The following is a 19209-nucleotide window of genomic DNA, read 5'->3' as shown; positions in this document are numbered from 1 at the left end:
CAAGGTGGGGCCACTCTCTGACATTCCCCGGGCGTCATCTCAGACCCTCTCCCTGACCATCCCACCCTGTCTGCCCACCCAGGGCTGGAATGAGGGAGCGCTGAGGTGTAGGGATCCTGGTCTTCAGGACCCCAACCCTGGCTGGGGCTGGCTGCCCCATGCGTCCAGGTGCCTTCGAGCTGTGACTCAGTCAGGGTCTGTCTCCAGGCTGACCTCAGCGACGGGCCCGGGGGCAGGGGGAGAGGGCAGTTTTCCCTGAGACTGGCTCTCCAGGATCCTGACTCAGGGGCCCAGGGGCTGAGGCCTTGAAGTGCCTTCAAGTTGGCCCAGGTTCAGGAATCCAGAGAAACTGGTCGGGGGTGGGGGGGGGGGGGGGGGGGGGGGCAGGTCCCGGGACTGAAACCCCTCCCTCTGCTCCCGCCCCCACTGCAGAGCCATATAACCGCTCAGCTCCGCCACGCCAGAATCTGAGCGCCAGAGCCTGCCGCTGCGAGGAACAACTGGTTGCTTGCTTCTAGAAGACGGGGGAGCTGGGGAGCTGATCCGAGGCTCCGAGTGAAAGTCGTCCCTGCGGACACCGAGGGTCTGCCCTCCGCGCGCTTGGATTCCTACAGCCCCCCAGGCCCTAGAGCCCCGCCCCCACAGGCGCCGAGCCATGGCCTCGATGGGGCTGCAGGTGATGGGCATCGCGCTGGCCGTGCTGGGCTGGCTGGGTGCTATCCTGAGCTGCGCGCTGCCCATGTGGCGGGTGACGGCCTTCATCGGCAGCAACATCGTCACGTCCCAGACCATCTGGGAGGGCCTGTGGATGAACTGCGTGGTGCAGAGCACCGGCCAGATGCAGTGCAAGGTGTACGACTCGCTGCTGGCGCTGCCCCAGGACCTGCAGGCGGCCCGCGCCCTCATGGTCGTGTCCATCCTGCTGGCCGTGCTGGGCGTGCTGCTGTCCGTGGTGGGGGGCAAGTGCACCAACTGCGTGGAGGACGAGAGTGCCAAGGCCAAGACCATGATCGTGGCGGGCGTGGTGTTCCTGCTGGCCGGCCTGCTGGTCTTGGTGCCGGCGTCCTGGACGGCCAACACCATCATCCGGGACTTCTACAACCCGCTGGTGGCCTCGGGCCAGAAGCGGGAGATGGGCGCCTCTCTCTACATCGGCTGGGCCGCCTCAGGGCTGCTGCTGCTGGGGGGGGCCCTCCTTTGCTGCAACTGCCCCCCGCGCGCTGACAAGCCCTACTCGGCCAAGTACTCCGCCGCCCGCTCCGCCCCAGCCAGCAACTACGTGTAAGGTGCCCGCTACTCAGCACTGTCCCGCCAGCTTTGTCCCTCCGGGACTGAAGGTGCGGCCTGAGCCCAGGACGGGGCTGCAGGCGGCCTGGGGTTGGGCAGGCGGGGGACTGAGCCAGGCCACCGGCCGGCAACAACTCAACCCGCTCTGGCCCCCTGGGACACCGAACCCAAGCCGCCCCCCCCATGCCAGCAAGGATGGACAGAAAGACTCTGCACCTCCCTCCGCTAAAGGGCCTGTGGACATGGGAGAGGAGGCGGGAAGTCCCAGGGTGTGGCGGGCTGGGGGGAGCTGACTCCTGCTGGTCAGGACAGCTCAGCCCTGAATTCGCTTGGGCTCTGCCTCCGAGTGGGTGCCCTGCCCATTCCTGTGTTGTCCAGGAGAACAGCTCGGGCCTCGCTCAGCCACCTGACTGTGGAGCCAGAGGTGACACAGAGTTGACAGACGGGTTTGGAGGGGAGGGTTGAAGGTGCTGCAAACTGGTTTGGGTAGTGGTGGGGAGGAGGCCATGGAGGCTGCCCAGGCGGCCCACACCCCTTCCTGTCCCCACCCGATGGCCTCAGGGCTCTGCCTCAGCAGCCCCCGCAGCAGGACCCCAGGACTCTTCTGACTTGCGACATCTGCCACTGCTGCCAAGGTCCCTGGACATCCTGGGGACAGCCAGGAAGGGGGGATGGTCTCTTTCTGGCCTGCACTCCCAGGAAGTCCTGGGCCTTTTTCCTGCCTCCTCTGTGGTTTCTGTTTTGTAACTGAAGGAGGTCTATTTGTCATGGTCATTACTGTTATTTTCTACAATAAATGGGAACCGTGCACAGGAAGACCATACGGTTTCTGATTTCAGCCCTGAAGGTGGGCAGGGGCGAGGTCAGCAAGGAGCAGGACCACTGTGATGTGGCTGCAACAAGAACGCTTAAACTGGTTTTGAGGAATTGGGACAAATCAGAGCTGGCCCTCAGCTCTGGAGTGACCTTGCTCAAAGCCCTTCATTTGTTAGAAGGTAAAGCCATACGTAGGAGACACAACTGTGTGCCCAGCACCGTGGTGAAGGGTTGGGGACCCCAGGGGAGTGGGCCACCTGCCCTCTCCCCTTCTTTGTCCCTGCTTTGTCTGGGAAGCCAGGCTGGTCCGCTCGCCCTCCAGGTCCCCTGTCCTGGCCTTGGCCGGGGCTGTCCCTGTTGTGGGTCTGGAATGTCCTTTCCCCTTTCCCCAGCCCTCTGAATCCTGCTCATTCTGAAGGCCCGGCTCCAAGGCTCCTTCCTAATGAGCCTCTAAGACACACCGGGCTTCCTGACTCTCTAAAAAGTCAAGATGAAGAACGGGAGTCCTGGATACGTGAAAGTATTCAGTCAAGGCCAGGGGCATGAGCACGGGTCTCCTGGTCCTTCAGTTAGGGTGGGAGGACCCGCCATGATGGCAGGAGTCACAAGGTCACATCTGCGATCCCATCATGCCTGGCTCAGGGAAGGCTTGGGGTGGGAGCCCCCTCTGTTCCGTCTCTTTTCACTTATGTCCTTCTCAGGGACACATGTCACCTTCTTGGGGGAGAGAATCAGCCAGAGTCCTGGGGCCTTCTGGGACTCATTTAATAGGCAGAACTCCCTGAGGGGCAAGCTGGGCACAGGGACCTCATTTTATAGATGAAGCAGAGGCCCAAGGATGGGCACGGCTGAGGGCACGTGGAGGGTCAGAGGTCAGTGGGGGGCTGAGGACAGGGCCTGACTCCCTCCATCTGGGCCGCCTCCTGCTTTTGGTACAGGTAGACGATGCCGGAGATGAAGCCATCATTGTCAGGAGTTCCAGGCCCCACCTCAAGCTCGGAGGTGGCCAGTTCCCACCGGTCCACAGGCCAGGCCACGAGGCGTTGCCACACCCCAGCCCGCTCCAGCCCGTCCAGCGTGGCCTCCAGTGCCTCCTTGTAGCGCAGGTTGGATGGGTTAGTTCTGGTAGTCAGACACACCAGCCCCCCTGGGGAGGACGGGGTGGGGGAAGGTGAGTGGGGGAGGGGGCTCCTGCCCCTCTGCGATAGATGGGCTCGAGCCCCACCCCTTCCCCATGTTTGTCCCTTTCTGCTCCTGTCCTCAAGGGTGTCCTCAGGGGCATATATCCTCCCAGCTTTGTCCCCCGGCCAGCCTTTCTCCACCTCCATGCCTTTGGTGCTCACTGTTCCTGCCCCCAGGGGTATCCCTCTGCTCCCTCAGCCTCACAGCCTTCTATGTGCCCATCCAGGCCCCAGTGTCCTTTACCCTGGAAATTCTTGGCTTAATCCCCTGGACAGGGTGACTCCAACCTCACTGCTCACCCAGCCCCTCTGCGGGAGGATGTGGAAGTGTCTGGAAGCACAGGAAGGAAGCACTCTGGGCCTCGGGCAAGTCCCCTCACCTCTCTAGGCCTGTATTCCCAGCTTACAGAGTGGGGCTGATTCCCGAGGGTCACAGGAAGGACTGCGGAGTCATCAAGCCCCGGCTCAATGAATGAATGAATGACCTATCCCTTCAGGTCTTCTCCAGGCACCCATAGCATGCCCAGTGCAGGCTCAGATGGTGTCTGGTGGGCTTCCTGGAGGAAGGGGTGAGGAGGAGCAGGGCCTTGCAGGGTGGGTGATGGGGCTCCATGAGAGGAAAGGCTCCAATGCAGGGGAGCCTGTGCCATGTGGACAGAAAGGGCTCCAGCCAGCTGAGGGGCCTGATGAGCACGGGCTGGGCTGGTTCCGAGGGGAGCTTCCTATTCTCGCAAGCCCCATCACTACCTCTCTCTCTGACCCCTCTCAAGACCCTGCTTCTGTCAGCCTCCACAGTTCCCTGAGGCCGAAGCCTGCCCAGACCTGCCCAGGCTTAGCCAGGGGCCCTGCTGGGCCCAGCGAGGCTCTGTCATTCCCCCTTCTGCCGGTGACTTCCCTGTGGCTGTCTTCCTGACTTCCGGTTTCTGCCTGTGGCCGCGTTCCCGTGTGGGCCGCCCTCACTGCCCCCTCCCCCCGTCTCTGACTCCTCAGAGCGTGGGCCCACCGGTGGCCTGGCCCTCTTCCCGCCCACCGCCATCCTGTGGGGGCAGGGCGTCTGCCACTGTTTGAATGTGAGGAGACAGAGCCAGAGAGGACAGCAGAGTTGTCCCACGGATAAGAGGCCAGCGGGCTCCCCGTCTGCCCTGCCTGTTGGCCTGGGTCTGTTGCTGGTGGCTGCTGGAGGCTGGGATGCAAGGCTAGGCCATGGGACCCCGCTTGGCCCAAGAGGCTCTGAGGCTGGCTGGCTGTTGCGTGGCAAGGGGGAAAGTGTGTGCCTGGGGTTGGATGAGCTGCTCCTCACCTGGCTTGGTAACTCGCAGAAGCTCAGGTATGGCACTGCAGGGTACCTGGCCGTCACTGAGGGCCCCCACTATCAGCACCGCATCGAAAGTCCCTATGCAGAACGGGGAGAGGCGTTGTGGGGGTGTGTCTTTGTCACGGCCTCGTGATACCCATCAGGAGGGACTGGGCCTGCCCCTTGTGTCGGGAGTATCTGGCAGGTGGGGCCCTATCCTGGGCTGAGGTCTGATCATGGGGTGGAGGGCTCAGAGAAGGGCTTAGTGAGGCTCTGGGGGGGCTTAGTGTGGGATGGGGGGTGTGGAGGGGGACAGAGGCTGGCCAAGAGAAAGGGGCATTGGCAAGGTGTCTGGGTGGGAGGGGAAGTACCTTCAGAACTGGGCAGAGGCTCTTGGCCCAGGATGCAGAGACTGAGGTGCTGGTAGAAGCCACGGGCTCGGGCCTGGTCCAGCATCTCTGGGCTCCCATCCACTCCATGCAGCTGGAGGAAGCCCCGAGCGTGCAGCTGAGATTGGGGGTGGCGGGTGGGGGACTCAGTCACAGTTCAGACCTGCCATCTCCCAACTGGGTCTCTCATATACCCTGGGTCTCTGAACCCAGGGAGGGCAGTGCACCCTGCCGTAAATGCAGTCCGAGTGTTTGGGACCCGTGAGTCAGACGGGAGGGTGGGTCGGGGGGCAGAGTTCTGGGGCCAGGGGTGAAAGGAAGTCCGAACAAGTGGGGAGCTGAAGAGAGGGCAGGGGACCCGGGAAGGCCTCACCTCGGCAGCCACCAGGCCGGTGCCACAGGCCACATCGAGGATCCGGGCAGCGTGAGGCGGGCCTGGAAGGGCTTGGGTAAGGCAGTCCACTGCGAAGCGTGGGGCACGATACCGCAGGGCAGCGACGTCCTGGGGACAGAGCGCTGAGAGCCGACCGGCACCCAGTGTCCCCCTGTTTGGGGGACCTCCGTGCAGGGTTGTCTAGGAGTCAGCCAGGCCAAGCTGTGTGTGAGAGTGTGTGTGTGTGTGTGTGTGTGTGTGTGTGCGTGCACGCATGCATGCGTGTGTACGTGTGTTTGCGTGCGCTGGGCTCACCAGGGCTCTAGCCCTGCAGGGATTCCAGCACGAGATGCTTTTCCTCTGCCAGAATGAGAGAGTCGGCCCCCAGCCCAACGCTGGGAATGGCTCTGTGGGCCAAGGCAGTGCTCTCTTCCTAGTCCATAGTGACCCCTCAAGGGGCACCTCCTCCAGGCAGTCAGCTGTTCTGCCCAGGCTGCCGTCCCAGGGTGGGGAGGTCTTGGTTCCTGATCTCTAGGGCCTGCCAATGTGGAGCCACGGGACTGGCCCGAGGGTAGGACTGTGTGGCTGAGCCGAAGAGGGGCTGGTCCTCGAAGGGGGCAGGTCTGCAGGGGCTCACCTCGTTCTCACAAGCCACCCGGGGTGGGGGGCGGGGGTGAGGCCAACCGTCCCCACTTTACAGATAGGAAAGTTGAGGCTGGGCGAGCACGAGAGGAGGAGGGAAGCCGGGCGGGTTTACCTGGTCGTAGTCCACAGCCCAGCGCCCATAGAAGTGCAGCTTGCGGCCCAGGTCGGTGATGCCGTGCAGGGCCCCCACCCGGGCCCGCGCCTCGGACAGGCTCCCGCCCTGCTCCTGAGCCATGTTCCTGCGGGGACGCAGCCTGGGTACCCCGGGCCGCCGCGGTCTCCCCCAGGCCCGCCCCTCCCCCCGCCGGGCCCTTGCACAGGCGGTGACAGCACGCGCGGAGCGAGCCTGCACAGGAGGGCTTCGGGGCTGGCGGGAAGGTGGTCCCCGCCCAGCGGGAGGGAGGACCCGCCCCCACTCCCCATCCCTGCAGCGGCGAGCCGGATGCCAGCCCCGGGGGGACCTAAAGAGGTCGGGGGTCGGAACTCACCTCCAGTCCCCCCAGCGCGCGGTGCTCAGCGCGCCGGAACTCCGGGCGGGGCCTGTACGTCGAGCCTGGCCCCGCCCCCACCGCCCTCGCGGATTGGCTGTCCGCTCTCAGAAAGTACCCAATCAAAGGAAAGCGCTGGCCGCCGCCCCTCCACCATCAGCCAATGAGCTCAAAGTTCTTGGCCTTCCTCTAGCCTGGGAGGCTCTGGGCTCCTCCGAGGCATTGTCAGGGTTTCCCGGTGCAGGAGCATCTCCGCCCCCGGCTCTCGACGTCCTATGCGTGCTTTTATGTTTAGGAAGTGGGAGCCTTTGAAGTCTTATGGGCAAGAGGGGGACCAGCCTTCATTCTTAGAACGGTCACCTCGGTCTGGACAGCGCCATCCAGCAGAACCTTCTCTGGCCGCGGAAATGTTTCGTCCCAGGCTGCTGGATACAGTAGCCACTAGCTGCAGTGACCGTCTGAAATGTGGCAGGTGCTACTGAGGAGCTGAATCTTAAGTTGCATTTTGTTTCTATAATTTAAATAGCCATCTGTGGACAGGGACCTCCGTATGGGACAGCGCCGGGATCCTTGCTACGGGTCCCAAGACTTGCAACCTCGATGTCAGCATCTTTAGCTGAGGTTCCTCCTGGGGACCCCCTTAGGGGAACTTGTAAGACATGCAAATCCCGGAGCCCCTCCCCAGACGGAGTGAATCAGAATCAGATTGCTAGGCGGGTAGGGACGCCCCAGAATCCCTCTTTAAACAGACTGTCCGCGTGCTCGCTTCCGCAGCACATATACTAAACAGACTGTCCGGGTGATTTCTGTGCGGATCGCTAGTTGCAGAACCACTAGGCCTAGAGGACCCTTGGGGATCGAGATTCGGGCAGGAGGAGTTTGGGAGCCTGTCGCAGTTGTCCAGGAAGGAGGTGATGACACCATGAGCTTGGAGAGCAGTCACGGCTGTGGAGAGAAACGGATGTAGTTCAGAGATGTTTTGGAGGTAGAAGGAGCAGGGCTTTGGTAATTATTGGGAGTGTGTGGCCTGGGGAGGGGAAGCAAGCCAGCAGGAGTTAAGCCTTTGGAAATCTTATGGGCAAGATGGTGCCCAATCTTTGGGCCGATGACAGCGCCGTTCATAGCAAGGGAAGCTGGGGAGGAGGACCAGTTTGGGGCAAAGAGAACACTCACAGTTTGAGAGTATTGAGTTTGAAGTGTCTGTGTGAAGATGTCTAGGAGGCTGTTTGATGCCAGGCTGGAGCTCAGGGGAGAGGGTCATGCCTCGGGGTCATGAGTATGGCCAGTGGTGATTGAGGCAGCTGGTAAAGGTGAGATGTGTGGGGACAGAAGAGAAAGAGAAGGGGATGGGGCTCAGGATCCAGCTTGGGAACCCCCAACCCTTCAGGGAGGAAGAGGAGTGTCTAGGAGAGCTGGAGAGAACCCAGAGACGTCAGGAAGGATGCCAAGAATCGAGTGTTTCAAAAAGATGTGGAATGGCCAGCACGGAGGTAGTTTAAAATGAAGTTTGGAAGTGAGCCCTGACTACAGGGATGTGGAGGTCTTTGGGGGCCCAGGTAGACCCTGAGAGTGGCCACCAGTGGCCACGTTTGCCTCCTCTTTCTGAGTTAGACGTTGTGCCCCAGGCTCCCCTGCCCGCGGTTGTGGCCATGAGGCTGAATTCTGGCCAATAGCAGGAGGATGGTGGTGAAGCTCTCTATTTCCAGACCTGGACTATAAACACCCTTATCCAATCCTCGAGGGAGGGGCTCCGAGCACCGAGGAGAGTGGGGCTGCCAGATGACAGCATCTGGGACCCTCAATGATTGCGCATAACCGTGCCTCCCCACCAACCTGCATCCGACTGTAGCAGGAGCAAGAAATCAACCTCATGGTGTTGAGCCACTGGGATTTCAGAATTGTCTGTTACAATCACTTGTCATTTCCCTTAATTCATCCAGTGACGTTGGCAAGAGCAGTTTTGGGGGAGTGGAGGAAACCCAGATTTCAGCTGTCACCTGCCAAGGTCCAAACCCAGATCTGCTTTAGTCCAAAGGCGTACAGGGAACGTGTTGGGAATCTGTTGTGTTCAGCTGCAAACAACAGGGCACAGGCAACAGCTCTGACTTAAAGACAGAGAGATGGACAGGGCTCGTCACGGAAGCTGAGACTGGGGAGTCTGGTCAGGGGCTCAGTCGTGCCATCAGGGACCCATGCTCTTGCCATCTCCCTTTTCTGTCACCTTTTGCACAGAGGCCTCTGTGCTCATGACTCTCACCTCCTCGTGGTTTCTGCACCTCCAGACAGGACAGGATGAAGGGGAAAGGGCAGAAAGGGAGGCCAGCTCAGACTACTCATCATCACCAGATCTTTATGGGAAGCCCATGGCTGGGAATTCTACTTCATTCTATTGGCCAGACTGGGTCCCCCGCCGCCCCAGAGAGGTCGCTAGCAGGTGAATCGGGGTCGGGTGGAGGGAGGTTGGGAACGGGGACTGGCTCAGTCAGCCGACAGTGTGGGCCCCATTGCTATGGCCTCGTGTTCCGTTTAGGCCAATAAATATTTATTGTGTACCTTCTGTTTATCAGGCCCTGGGCAGGGCACTGCAGTCACAAGGATGAGTCAGAAACAGCCCCCACTCTAGCCTGGCCCAGGGGTTTGGGGAGTTGGGTGTCTTCTCCTGTTCAGGCTCTGCTCGCTATCCTCAGTATCTGTGTGCAGGCTTTTCCTTCTGAGCCCCCCCAACCCCCCGCCGGGTGTCTAGGACCACTTCTTTGTCTGGGTGGGGGTAGGGAAGACGCTGTGATCTTGAAAGATGTTGTCATGAAGAATGAGCCTTTAAGTAAAGTGGAGAACCCCAAAGGCAGTCCTATTGGACCATCAGAGAGAACCTGGGGAGGACCCGGCTGGGCTGCCCATCTGTCCCCCTAGGCCCTCAGTGCCTCCGCTCAATGGTGCCCCACTCCCTGGTGGGGGGATGCATGGTTTGTGGGCACCAATATGGCTCCCAGAGCAACGGCTTCTAGACCCTGGTGGAGAACAAGACTTGCCATAGGGAGTTCCTGATGGGAGCTGGTGGTCTCAGGATGGGATGCTGCTTTGCTACTCCCAGGCCTGGGCCCCAGACCCCACTGATTTCCCTCCCCAGAGCCCACTCCATTCCTTCCCCTCCGGAGCCCCAGGACCCCATCCTGGCCTCAGGTCAGGAGGTGTTTCTCGGACACACCAGCGGCTTCTGAGTCCTGTTATCAGCCTCCATTAGTCCTAAACTTTGGAAACCCAAAGCCTTTCCTGTGTGTTTGGCTGACAATACCCTTTCCTGGAGCACCAGACCATTTTTGGGAGGTGAAAAGGAGCAGTTTATGTTTCAAAGCTGTTGTGTGACCTGACCGATGTACGAGCCAGAGGCCAAGGGCTGCGGGTGGCGGAGGCGAGTCACCCTGTGGCCAGAGTGAGTGGCGGGAAAGGGTCAAGTGGATGAGGGTGAGGCCACGATGGCCCACAGGCAAGACATAGTGGTGCCAGCGGGCGAGAGTTCTGAGGGGGAAGGCACGACTTTCTGGGGCCAGGCATGTGAGGGTGGGACGTGTGCATCCCAGAGGGTGTGTGTGTGGGGGGGCCGTCCAGATACTTCTGGATGCAAGCGCTGGAAACCCAGCCCCAAGAGGTTTAAATAGCAGGGGTTCGCTACTTAGTCTTAGGTGAAGTCAAGTGGTCTGCATACCAAGACTAGCCCTGTGGCCCGCTGATCTTTCTTTTTTAAAGATTTGTTTATTATTTAAGAGAGAGAGAGACAGAGAGAGAGAGAGCATGAGCAGGGGGAGGGGCAGAGGGAGAGAGAGACTCTCCAACAGACTCCCCGCTGATGGAGGAGACCAACTCAGGGCTTGATCTCGTGATCCTGAGTAGCCTGGGGATGGGGTTGGGGGAGGGGTTGTTGCCAGGGAGGGGCAATTGACAGGTTGGAGGGTGACTGGGGACAAGAGAGCAACTTCCCTTCCTTCTGGTCTCCTGTCTCCTTGGCTGCCTCTTCCTTCTTCTCTCCCCTCTTCCTCCTCTAGTGGGAGAGCACCCGCCTCCCTCCGTCCCGGGCCCTTTCTTGGTCTCTAATTACACCCACTTCCCATAAGATCTCATCCTGTCCCGTGGTTTCAAACACTTTTTATGTGCCAGCGATCCCCAAAGAGGTGACTCCAAGCCCTGACTCTCCCCCTGAACTCTGGACTTGTGCACCTGATAACTCCCGTGGAGGCCACGAACCTCTCTGGCATTGCTCCCAAACCCTGTTTTCCTTGTCCCCGCTCCAAAACCCGCCCCTCCTTGTCCTCCAGAACCACGGTACACCAGGGGCTAATAAGCCCAAGCCATTCTTCTCTCATCCCACATTCCGTGGCCCGCCGATCCCGAGGCTCGTCCCCTCCACCTCCGCCACTCTGGTCCTACTCACCCTCCCCTCTCGCCCAGACCCCTGCCACAGCCTCCTCCCTAGCATCCCTGACTCCCTTCTGCCCCCGCACCCCGCAGTCCACTTTCCTCAGAGTAGCCAGAGGTAGTATTAATTATTGTTTTTTTTTCTTTAAATATCTTTTATTTATTCGCTTGACAGAGATCACAAGTAAGCAGAGAGGCAGGCAGAGAGAGAGAGAGAGAGAGAGAGGAGGAAGCAGGCTCCCCACCAAGCAGAAAGCGCGATGCGGGACTTGATCCCAGGATCCTGAGATCACAACCTGAGCCGAAGGCAGAGGCTCAACCCACTGAGCCACCCAGGTGCCCTTGATTATTGTTTTTAAAATTTGAGTGGATGGGGCGCCTGGGTGGCTCAGTGGGTTAAGCCGCTGCCTTCGGCTCAGGTCATGATCCCAGGTCCTGGGTTCGAGCCCCGCATCGGGCTTTCTGCTCGGCGGGGAGCCTGCTTCCTCCTCTCTCTCTGCCTGCCTCTCTGCCTGCTTGTGATTTCTCTCTGTCAAATAAATAAATAAAATCTTTAAAAAAAAAAAAATTTGAGTGGAAAATTTCAAATACACAAGAGATTAATACAATAGACCCCATGGTTTTTTTGATCGCTCAATTTCCACTTGTTAACTGTGGTTAGGTCCTAACCAGAATGATGTTTTTACAGTATACATTTTTATTTATGTATTTTTTATTTTTATTTTTTTTAAAGATTTTATTTATTTATTTGACACAGAGAGAGATCACAAGTAGGCAGAGAGGCAGACAAAGGGGGCGGGGAAGCAGGCTCCCTGCTGAGCAGATAATCCAAGGCGGGGCTTGATTCCAGAACGCTGAGATCCTGACCTGAGCCAAAGGAAGAGGCTTAACCCACTGAGCCATCCAGGCTTCCCTACGATATAAATTTGGTGAGTTTACTCCCGTGCTTAAAACCTAAAATCCAAATTCCTTACCACCCTCTTCCCTAACCTCTCTCCTCACTCCACCATCCTAGCCTCTGCTGTTCCTGGAACACGCCACGGTTAACCCAGGACCTTTGCACTGCTGGCTTTGGTCTGGATCACTCTTCCTTCCGATCTCTGCTCAAATGGCTTCTTCTCAACCTTCAGGTACCCACCACCCAGAATGAACAAATGTTAGCTTTTTGTCCTTGTTGCTTCAGAACATGTGAATGTAGAAAAAGACGAGATTATGGATGAACCTGAAACTCTCTCTGAGTTCCTCCCTCCTCTGTCTGCTGCCCCAGGGACCCAGTTACCACCCTAAATGGGCAGGACCTTCTAGGTCTTGTTTTTGTTTTTGTTTTTTTAGGTCTTGTTTTTATATTTTTACTACATTTGTGTGGAACATCTAATAATACTTAATGGGTTTGAGAAAATGCATGTGAATGCCATCATTTTATAGCTATTACTCTGTAAATTTTTACTGAACTCCCCGTCCCCCCGCCTTTACTGTGTTTTTGAGATCTTTCCACATTGGTGTTTACAAATAGCATTCATGGTAACCACTGCTTAGTCATCTCTCAAACAGATACACCCAATTCATGTATCCGTCTCCCTACTGATGGAAAATGATGCTACCGCAAATAGCCTTGCACATGTTTCTTTGTTCACAAATGACTACTTCTGGAAGGAGTGCTTTACAAAATGGGGTTTGCATCCCGGTAGGGGGTAACGAGAACAATTCAGTTCATTGTAAAATCGAATGAATAGAAAGTGCACATTGCACATAGGAAGGGCAATTATTATCTGGTGAACTCGTTTCGGTTTCGCCTATGTATGCAACGGGCAGCTGCGAATAACACCCTTCTTACCACGGGGGGCTCTCAGAGTCTGAGAGCCAACATGGCACTGCCAGGTGGGGGCATGTGCCATGTTGGATGCTCCAGTTGTCCCCACAGACTCACCGACACACTTGTACAAGAGAGTATCTCATTGTGGTTTTAATTTGCATTTCCCTCGATTACTAATGAAGGTGCACAGCTTTTCCTAAGTTTGTCGGCTCTTTGGATTTCCTCTGCTGTGAGTTGTTGTTGCCTATGTGTTCAATCGAGTCACTTTTTTTTTTTTTTTAAATCTTATTTACCTTTATGTTTGGAGGAGTTCCTTCGATGTTCTATATATTCTGGATACTAATTCTTGGACTGTTTCATGAGTTGCAAACATTTCTCCTAGGTTGATGCTACCTTTTGGCTTTGCTCGTGGTGTCTCTGTACCAGATTCAGCAAAAAAAGAGTTTATTGGTCCCTCGGCCCAGGGCAGTGGTGGTTGGGATGTGGCGGCAGAGGCTAGATGGCCAGTGGCTGGTGGTGGCAATAAGATGTCTGCAGAATTTATTTCAACAACATGGTTTAAAAGGTCAGGTGAGGGGGCACTGAGGGACACTTTCCTTTTGTAAAAGTTGTGTATATTTAAGGTGTACAACTTGATTTTTTAAAAAAGATTTATTTATTTGACAGACAGAGATCACAAGTAGGCAGAGAGGCAGGCGTGGGGTGGGGCGGTGGGGAAGCAGATTCCCCACTGAGCAGAGAGCCTGATGCGGGCGGGGCTCGATCCCAAGACCCTGAGATCATGACCTGAGCAGAAGGCAGAGGTTTTAACCCACTGAGCCACCCAGGCGCCCCCAACTTGATGTTTTGAATATATATACATACATTGTGAAATGGACACCACAATCTAGCTAATTAATCTGTCACCTCTACATAGTTACCATTTGTGTGTGTGTGTTGAGAAGATTGAAGATCTATTTAATTAGTAAATTTCAAGTAAACAATACAGTATTGTTAGCTGTGCTCACTAGGCTGTAGCTAGATCTCTAGAACTTATTCATCTTTATAACCGAAACTTTGTATCCTATGACCAACCCATTTGTCCCAACCCCAGCGTCTGGCTAGCAACCACCATTCTTTTGGGTTCTGAGCTCAGCTTTATCAGACTCCCTGTGCTGATGAGATCACGCCCTCTTTCCCATTCTGCTTCTCACTTATTTCACTTTGCATAATAATAATATCCTACAGCTCCATCCCTGCTGTCAGAAGTTTCTTCTCCAAGGCCAAATAATATCCTATTGTGTGTGTATATGTATGTATGTATCTATCAATCATCTATCCACTTATCTCTCACATGTTGGAATGTAAATTAGTACAACTACTATGGAAAACATATGGAGGTCCTCAAAAAATGTATGGAGGTCCTCAAAAAATTAAAAATAGAACTAGCATAGTCTTGTGGTCCCACTTCTGGGGTATATATCCGGAGAACTTGAAATCAGGATTGCGAAGAGCTACCTACTCCCATGTTCCTTACACTGAAATTAGCGATAGTCAAGATACGCAAACAACCTAGTTGTCTTTCAATGGATGGAGGAACATTTTCTTAGGACCCAAGAAGCCTAGTAGAGAAAAGAGCAAACCGGGAGAGGGGGAGTGGCTGTGGATTGCTGGGTGGGTGGTGGGTGGGAGAATTTCAGAGAGAGAGGTCTATCTAAGTGAGCTGGCAGAAAACAAGTACATTAAACACATTGGTTGTGCACAAATTGTTCAAGAGACAAATTAGTGAAAATTCTATTTCCCATAGCTGTTTGTTCGTTTGTTGATTTTTGTACCATAAAGGTGTGATTCTGCACTCCATTGCTGGCATTTATACATTTTGGTCCATTTATCAGACCTTTTATTTGGGGATGAATGATGTCTTTGAACAATGGGATGATCTGGCCACTTTACATCCTTTTCAATCTTTTTAGGACATTTTTACTCATTTTTGTGTTCAAAAATTTTTTGAACTAATTTTAAAAGGTATCAATGACCCTTCTTTATACTGGGCCATGTTGTTCTGGAATTTCGAAATGTACTCTCAGCCTCCAAGTGAGTCTCCTGAAAGTTGTTTGGTTCAGATGAATATTTCCACATGTTGGCTTATGACTCAATTCAGTCTGTGCACTCTGGAGGCCATTTCCTTTTACAAATTTGTGCATGTTTTAAAGCAATTTTGCCTAACCTGCAGCTTATTTTGTTTCTAAAAATTTTTGAGTTCGGGATCCCTGGGTGGCTCAGTGGGTTAAGCATCTGCCTTCCGCTCGGGTCATGATCCCAGGGTCCTTGGATCGAGTCCTGCATCCGGCTCCCTGCTCTGCTGGGAATCTGCTTCTCCTGCCTCTTTCTTTCTCTCTCATGAATAAATAAATACAATCTTTAAAAGAAAATTCTTGAGTTAACTTTCCAATCCACAGGTGCTGACTTCGGCCAGGTGCTGCTCCAAGCGCTTCCCAGACCCCGCTGCATTGACGCCTCCCCATAACCTCACCTGCGAGATTCTACAAAGTATAACCCAGTTTTACAAAAGGAGGAACTTGGGGCGCAAGCACAGACCTGGGAGTAAATGTCAGAGGTCAGTTCGGACGGAGTCCAGGTTCCTCTCTCATTCATCAGTTCCTAATTATTTTTTTTAAGATTTTATTTATTTATTTGACAGACAGAGATCACAAGTAGGCAGAGAGGGAGGCAGAGAGAGAGGAGGAAGCAGGCTCCCTGCTGAGCAGAGAACCTGATGAGGGACTCAATCCCAGGACCCTGGGATCATGACCTGAGAGGAAGGCAGAGGCTTTAACCCACTGAGCCACCCAGGCACCCCCATCAGTTCCTAATTACTATTTTTGTATTTAAGTGGCCTTGATAAAGTCATTTTTAGACAGCCAAAAATACAAATTCCAGTAACTATGAAGGCATCTTTATTTCTTTATTTATTATAGTTAATATGTATAATATATACATAATATATTAGATATAATAATATATACATAATATGTATTATATATTATATTTAATATGTTTATTTATTATATTTATTTATTTTTGTGTACTTCGGTGGGGGGGATGAAGATTTGAAATACAGTGAGATTCTAACCCTGGAACAGGAAAGAAAGGAGAATATTGGTCTAGATCATTTCCGTGGTTTCGCCTCCAGTAACCTGGGCATGACGAGACACGCACCGGGCGAGCTCCTCGGGATGACGCATGGTTGTTGTCACAGGGAAACCAGCCTCCATGACTGACAGGGGACAAAATAGCAACGGAAAACTTTCCACGCCATGGAGCATCGCGCGCAGGTGCACGGGGCTCCGCTCGGCCGGTGTGTGCTGCCCCCGCGCGGCCGCACTGCCGTCCTGCACCCGCTGGGGATGGCACCTGAGAGCGCTCGGCCCCAAGAACGTGAGCAAGTCCAAGGTGGGCTGCTTGCCTTTCTGTAGCCCCAAGTCCTGGGCTGGGAGGGGAGTCTCTGTGCAGAGGGGCGCGGGGGAGGCGTGGCACCCCCTGGAATCGCGCAAGGCAGCAGCCACTGGTAACTGGGTTAACCCACTTGGTCCTCCCGGTTACCCTGCAAGGTGCAGACAGGGCCAAGGGAGGGGAAGTCGTTATTGCCCAAGGCCACACAGTGCCATAGTACACGGATGGCCTTGAACCTGGGTGTTGAGTAGGAAAGAGCAGGGGATGGAGGGCTCCGGGACTAAGAACCCACGTTCTTGGTGGGAGGCTTGGCAGGAAGGTGAGGAAGGAAGGTTGGCCGGGAAGGGACTCTGGGGTTTCTGGCCAATGGTACTACATGGCTGGGGCTAGGTGTGGGGGAGCTCCTGGCCTCTGTCATTGGATTTCCAGCTCTGTGGGCCTGGCTGTGACCTCTGCCTCCTACTGTCTGAGCAAGCGCAGAGCCACAGAGAGCCCTTGCTGAATCTTGCTTGGGGACCAAGCTCTGGAGGGGGTGGGGACAGCTGACGGAGCTGGGACTGAGACTCAGCTTGGTCTCGAGAGATGCCCCGAGGGGCTGCCTTGGTGGTCAGGTTCTTGCAACCTATCTTCTGCCTGGACCGCATGGCCCAGGGGTTTTGGTCAATGTGAAGTTGAAGACCATCAACTCAGCCTAGAGAGAGTGGCATTCTTGGTTTGGCGGTGCTGTGTGATAGTGGTGTGGGGTGGTGAGCCAAGGAGGGGAGGAGAGGGAGGGAGGAAAACAAATTGCAAATCCTAGTTTCTGTCCCTGCCATGTCATTCCCCACAATCTGTCAGGCCCTTCCCCAAACCCATGCCTCCTCCCCACCCCCACTTTGGTGGGCAGTACCACCATCCGCCTTTCATCCAAGCGTTTTGAGGGGGACTGCTGACCCGCGCCTTGCTTTACTTCTCTTTCTTAACCCTCTGTTGGGAGACAAGGGCACAGGTCTCTCCTGGTTCCACACACTGATCTTTGTTCTGGATTATCTTTTTGGGATGTCTGCCTATCGGACAACCTTGGAATCCATGGTGTCTCCCTCTGGGGCAAAGCACGGGAATATTCTAGCGTGATAACATCTCCGATCGGGAGCAAAGGGCAGGCTTGCTTACTGCCCGTTACAAAAGATTTGGGTTCTATAAGCTCAGGCTTACTGTCTCGTAATATACCACTGGGTGGACAGGGGTCCTATGGCCCTGTCCCTGTCACCCTGGGGGATCGGCGCCTCCAGGAACCAATGCTAAACACTTAGCATCTAGTACTGTGCTCAGTAGATGGTCCTCCCTCTCTGACCCGGGAAACTCGTGCTTCTGCTAGCAGCCAAGGAACTCGGGCAGGCTGGCTGATTAGCCGCTAGTAGGGTCCCATCTTGGACCTTTCCCCGTATATGACAGCGTCCAACGCTGTTGCTCTACGTTCTACATGTTTCTGGCATCTGTCCACCTCTCTCCATTCCCAGGACTTATTGTTGTGGATTCCTAGCTGATCCCTCCTGCCCTGCCCCTTGCCCCCTGCCCCAGACCCCTTCTTACTAGTCTCACCTCCTCACGAGCGGGAGGGACCGTCCTGGAGCCCACAGCAATCTCCTTGCTGCCTCAGCCCCTGCACGGCTCTCACCGTGCGATAGAATGTTCCACGGCCCACGTGGCCCTTGCCGATCTCACCCCTTGCCTTGTGCCCCTCCCCACTTCCCGCTTTATGCTCTAGTAATATGGAATCGGTTGAATCATGCTGTCTCCTCTGTCCAGACCATCCTTCACACTTCGGGAAGTTTCTAGCCATCCTTCAAAACTTCGCTCAAGGAGGCCTTTCTGAAGCCTGGGTGACCCCTTAGTGTCCTAATGTTGCAGATGCAGAGGGTGGGTGGGGGAGGGGCAAGGCAGAGGACAAAACGGAGGGGCTTTGCACACTTCACCCTCTGGACCCCAGCTGTTGCCCCGGGAGAGAAAACGAATGGGTGAACGGGACTTCCCTGGGCTGAGGTCATCCTTGACGTTCTGGGGACTCACTATGGCAGGTTTCCGTGTCCAGTTGGGCAAGTTGTATCCTGCACAAGGGTGCCTGGCCAAGGTGGCAAGTGCGGACTGAAATCATGCTGTGTGCAAGGGCTGGGGTGCCACCCACCTTTTCCGATGGGCGCAGGGGGGGCCTCCCATCACCCAGCCCCGCACTACAGCAGCCTGTCCCGCAGAGGGTGAGCTTTTAAAAATTTCTAAAAGGCGTGATGGCAACCTCCGCCAGCCTCCTGGGGCCACCTGCGGGGACCCAGCCCCTAAAGCAAACTGAGAAGTGCTGTGATCACGGTCCTGGATTCTTCCAGAGAATTCCAAGCCTTTGACCCTAATCCCAGCCTTTGGCAAGCTTTGTGAGATGCTCCAGACAGCCGATGGCCTCCTGGAGTGGGCTAGCTCAGCAAACTTTCCTTCAGTCCTTGCCTCTCTCCAGAACTCTCTGGGGCCTTTGGTCAGCACACTTTTTCTCCCCTACCCTCCTCTAACAGAGTGGCAGGTGTCCCTAAGATCCCAGAGGAAAAGTCACAACTTCGTTTCTCAGCTTTGTGACTGGGGTGGGGAGGGGGCTAGGTAGGGGCCTGGAGGTTTGGACAGCAGAGGCTTTCATCCATCTCCAAGTACCATGTCACCTGTGGTCCTGGGGGGTGGTCAAGATTTCTATTTCCTGGGCCTTTGATACTTCGGGATTTCCACGGATGTGGGCAGGGGCAACACCCAGCCACCCTCAGCCACGTTTCTGTACTTGATGACGGCCTCAGTTGCCCACTCAGGCCCCAGGGCTGACCATCGAGGACCTCCTCCAGCACCTCTGTGGACAGGCCAGACGTGGAGTCCGGGGAAGTCTCCAGCCAGGAAGGGGACAGGATGGAGACAACAGATACCCTAGTTTTGTGCCATGCAGGGGCGGGAGGCAGGTTCAAGAGGGTCTCTTGTGGCAACTGGGTCCCCATGGTAACTCGGCCCCCACCCTGCAGTATCTGTGAGGTCACCCTCCCTCTCCCAGCTGGAGGAAGGGGAGAAGGGCTAGAT

General features: G+C 55.6%; 2 protein-coding genes across 2 annotated transcripts; one reads left to right on the top strand and one right to left on the bottom strand.

Annotated features, from left to right (window-relative positions):
* Nucleotides 1-435: 435 nt before the first annotated feature.
* LOC111145911 (claudin 4) lies at nt 436-2775 on the top strand. The gene has a single exon (XM_022501219.1). The coding sequence runs from the start codon at nt 656-658 to the stop codon at nt 1283-1285; it is 630 nt and encodes a 209-aa protein (XP_022356927.1). The 5' UTR covers nt 436-655; the 3' UTR covers nt 1286-2775.
* A 76-nt stretch (nt 2776-2851) lies between these two features.
* LOC111145910 (methyltransferase like 27) lies at nt 2852-6515 on the bottom strand. Its single transcript, XM_022501218.1, is given in 7 exon segments — nt 2852-3128; nt 3130-3250; nt 4585-4677; nt 4950-5085; nt 5341-5469; nt 6098-6224; nt 6474-6515. Coding segments are annotated over 6 exon segments (819 nt in total). The 5' UTR covers nt 6221-6224; nt 6474-6515; the 3' UTR covers nt 2852-2911.
* Between the last annotated feature and the right edge of the window lie 12694 nt (nt 6516-19209).

This window comes from Enhydra lutris, unplaced genomic scaffold (assembly GCF_002288905.1).
Source record: "Enhydra lutris kenyoni isolate GAN:26980312 unplaced genomic scaffold, ASM228890v2 scaffoldscaffold13, whole genome shotgun sequence".
Lineage (NCBI taxonomy): Eukaryota > Metazoa > Chordata > Mammalia > Carnivora > Mustelidae > Enhydra > Enhydra lutris.
The sequence above is the reverse complement of the archived record's forward strand: the minus strand, read 5'-3'. Positions and strand labels throughout refer to the sequence as shown.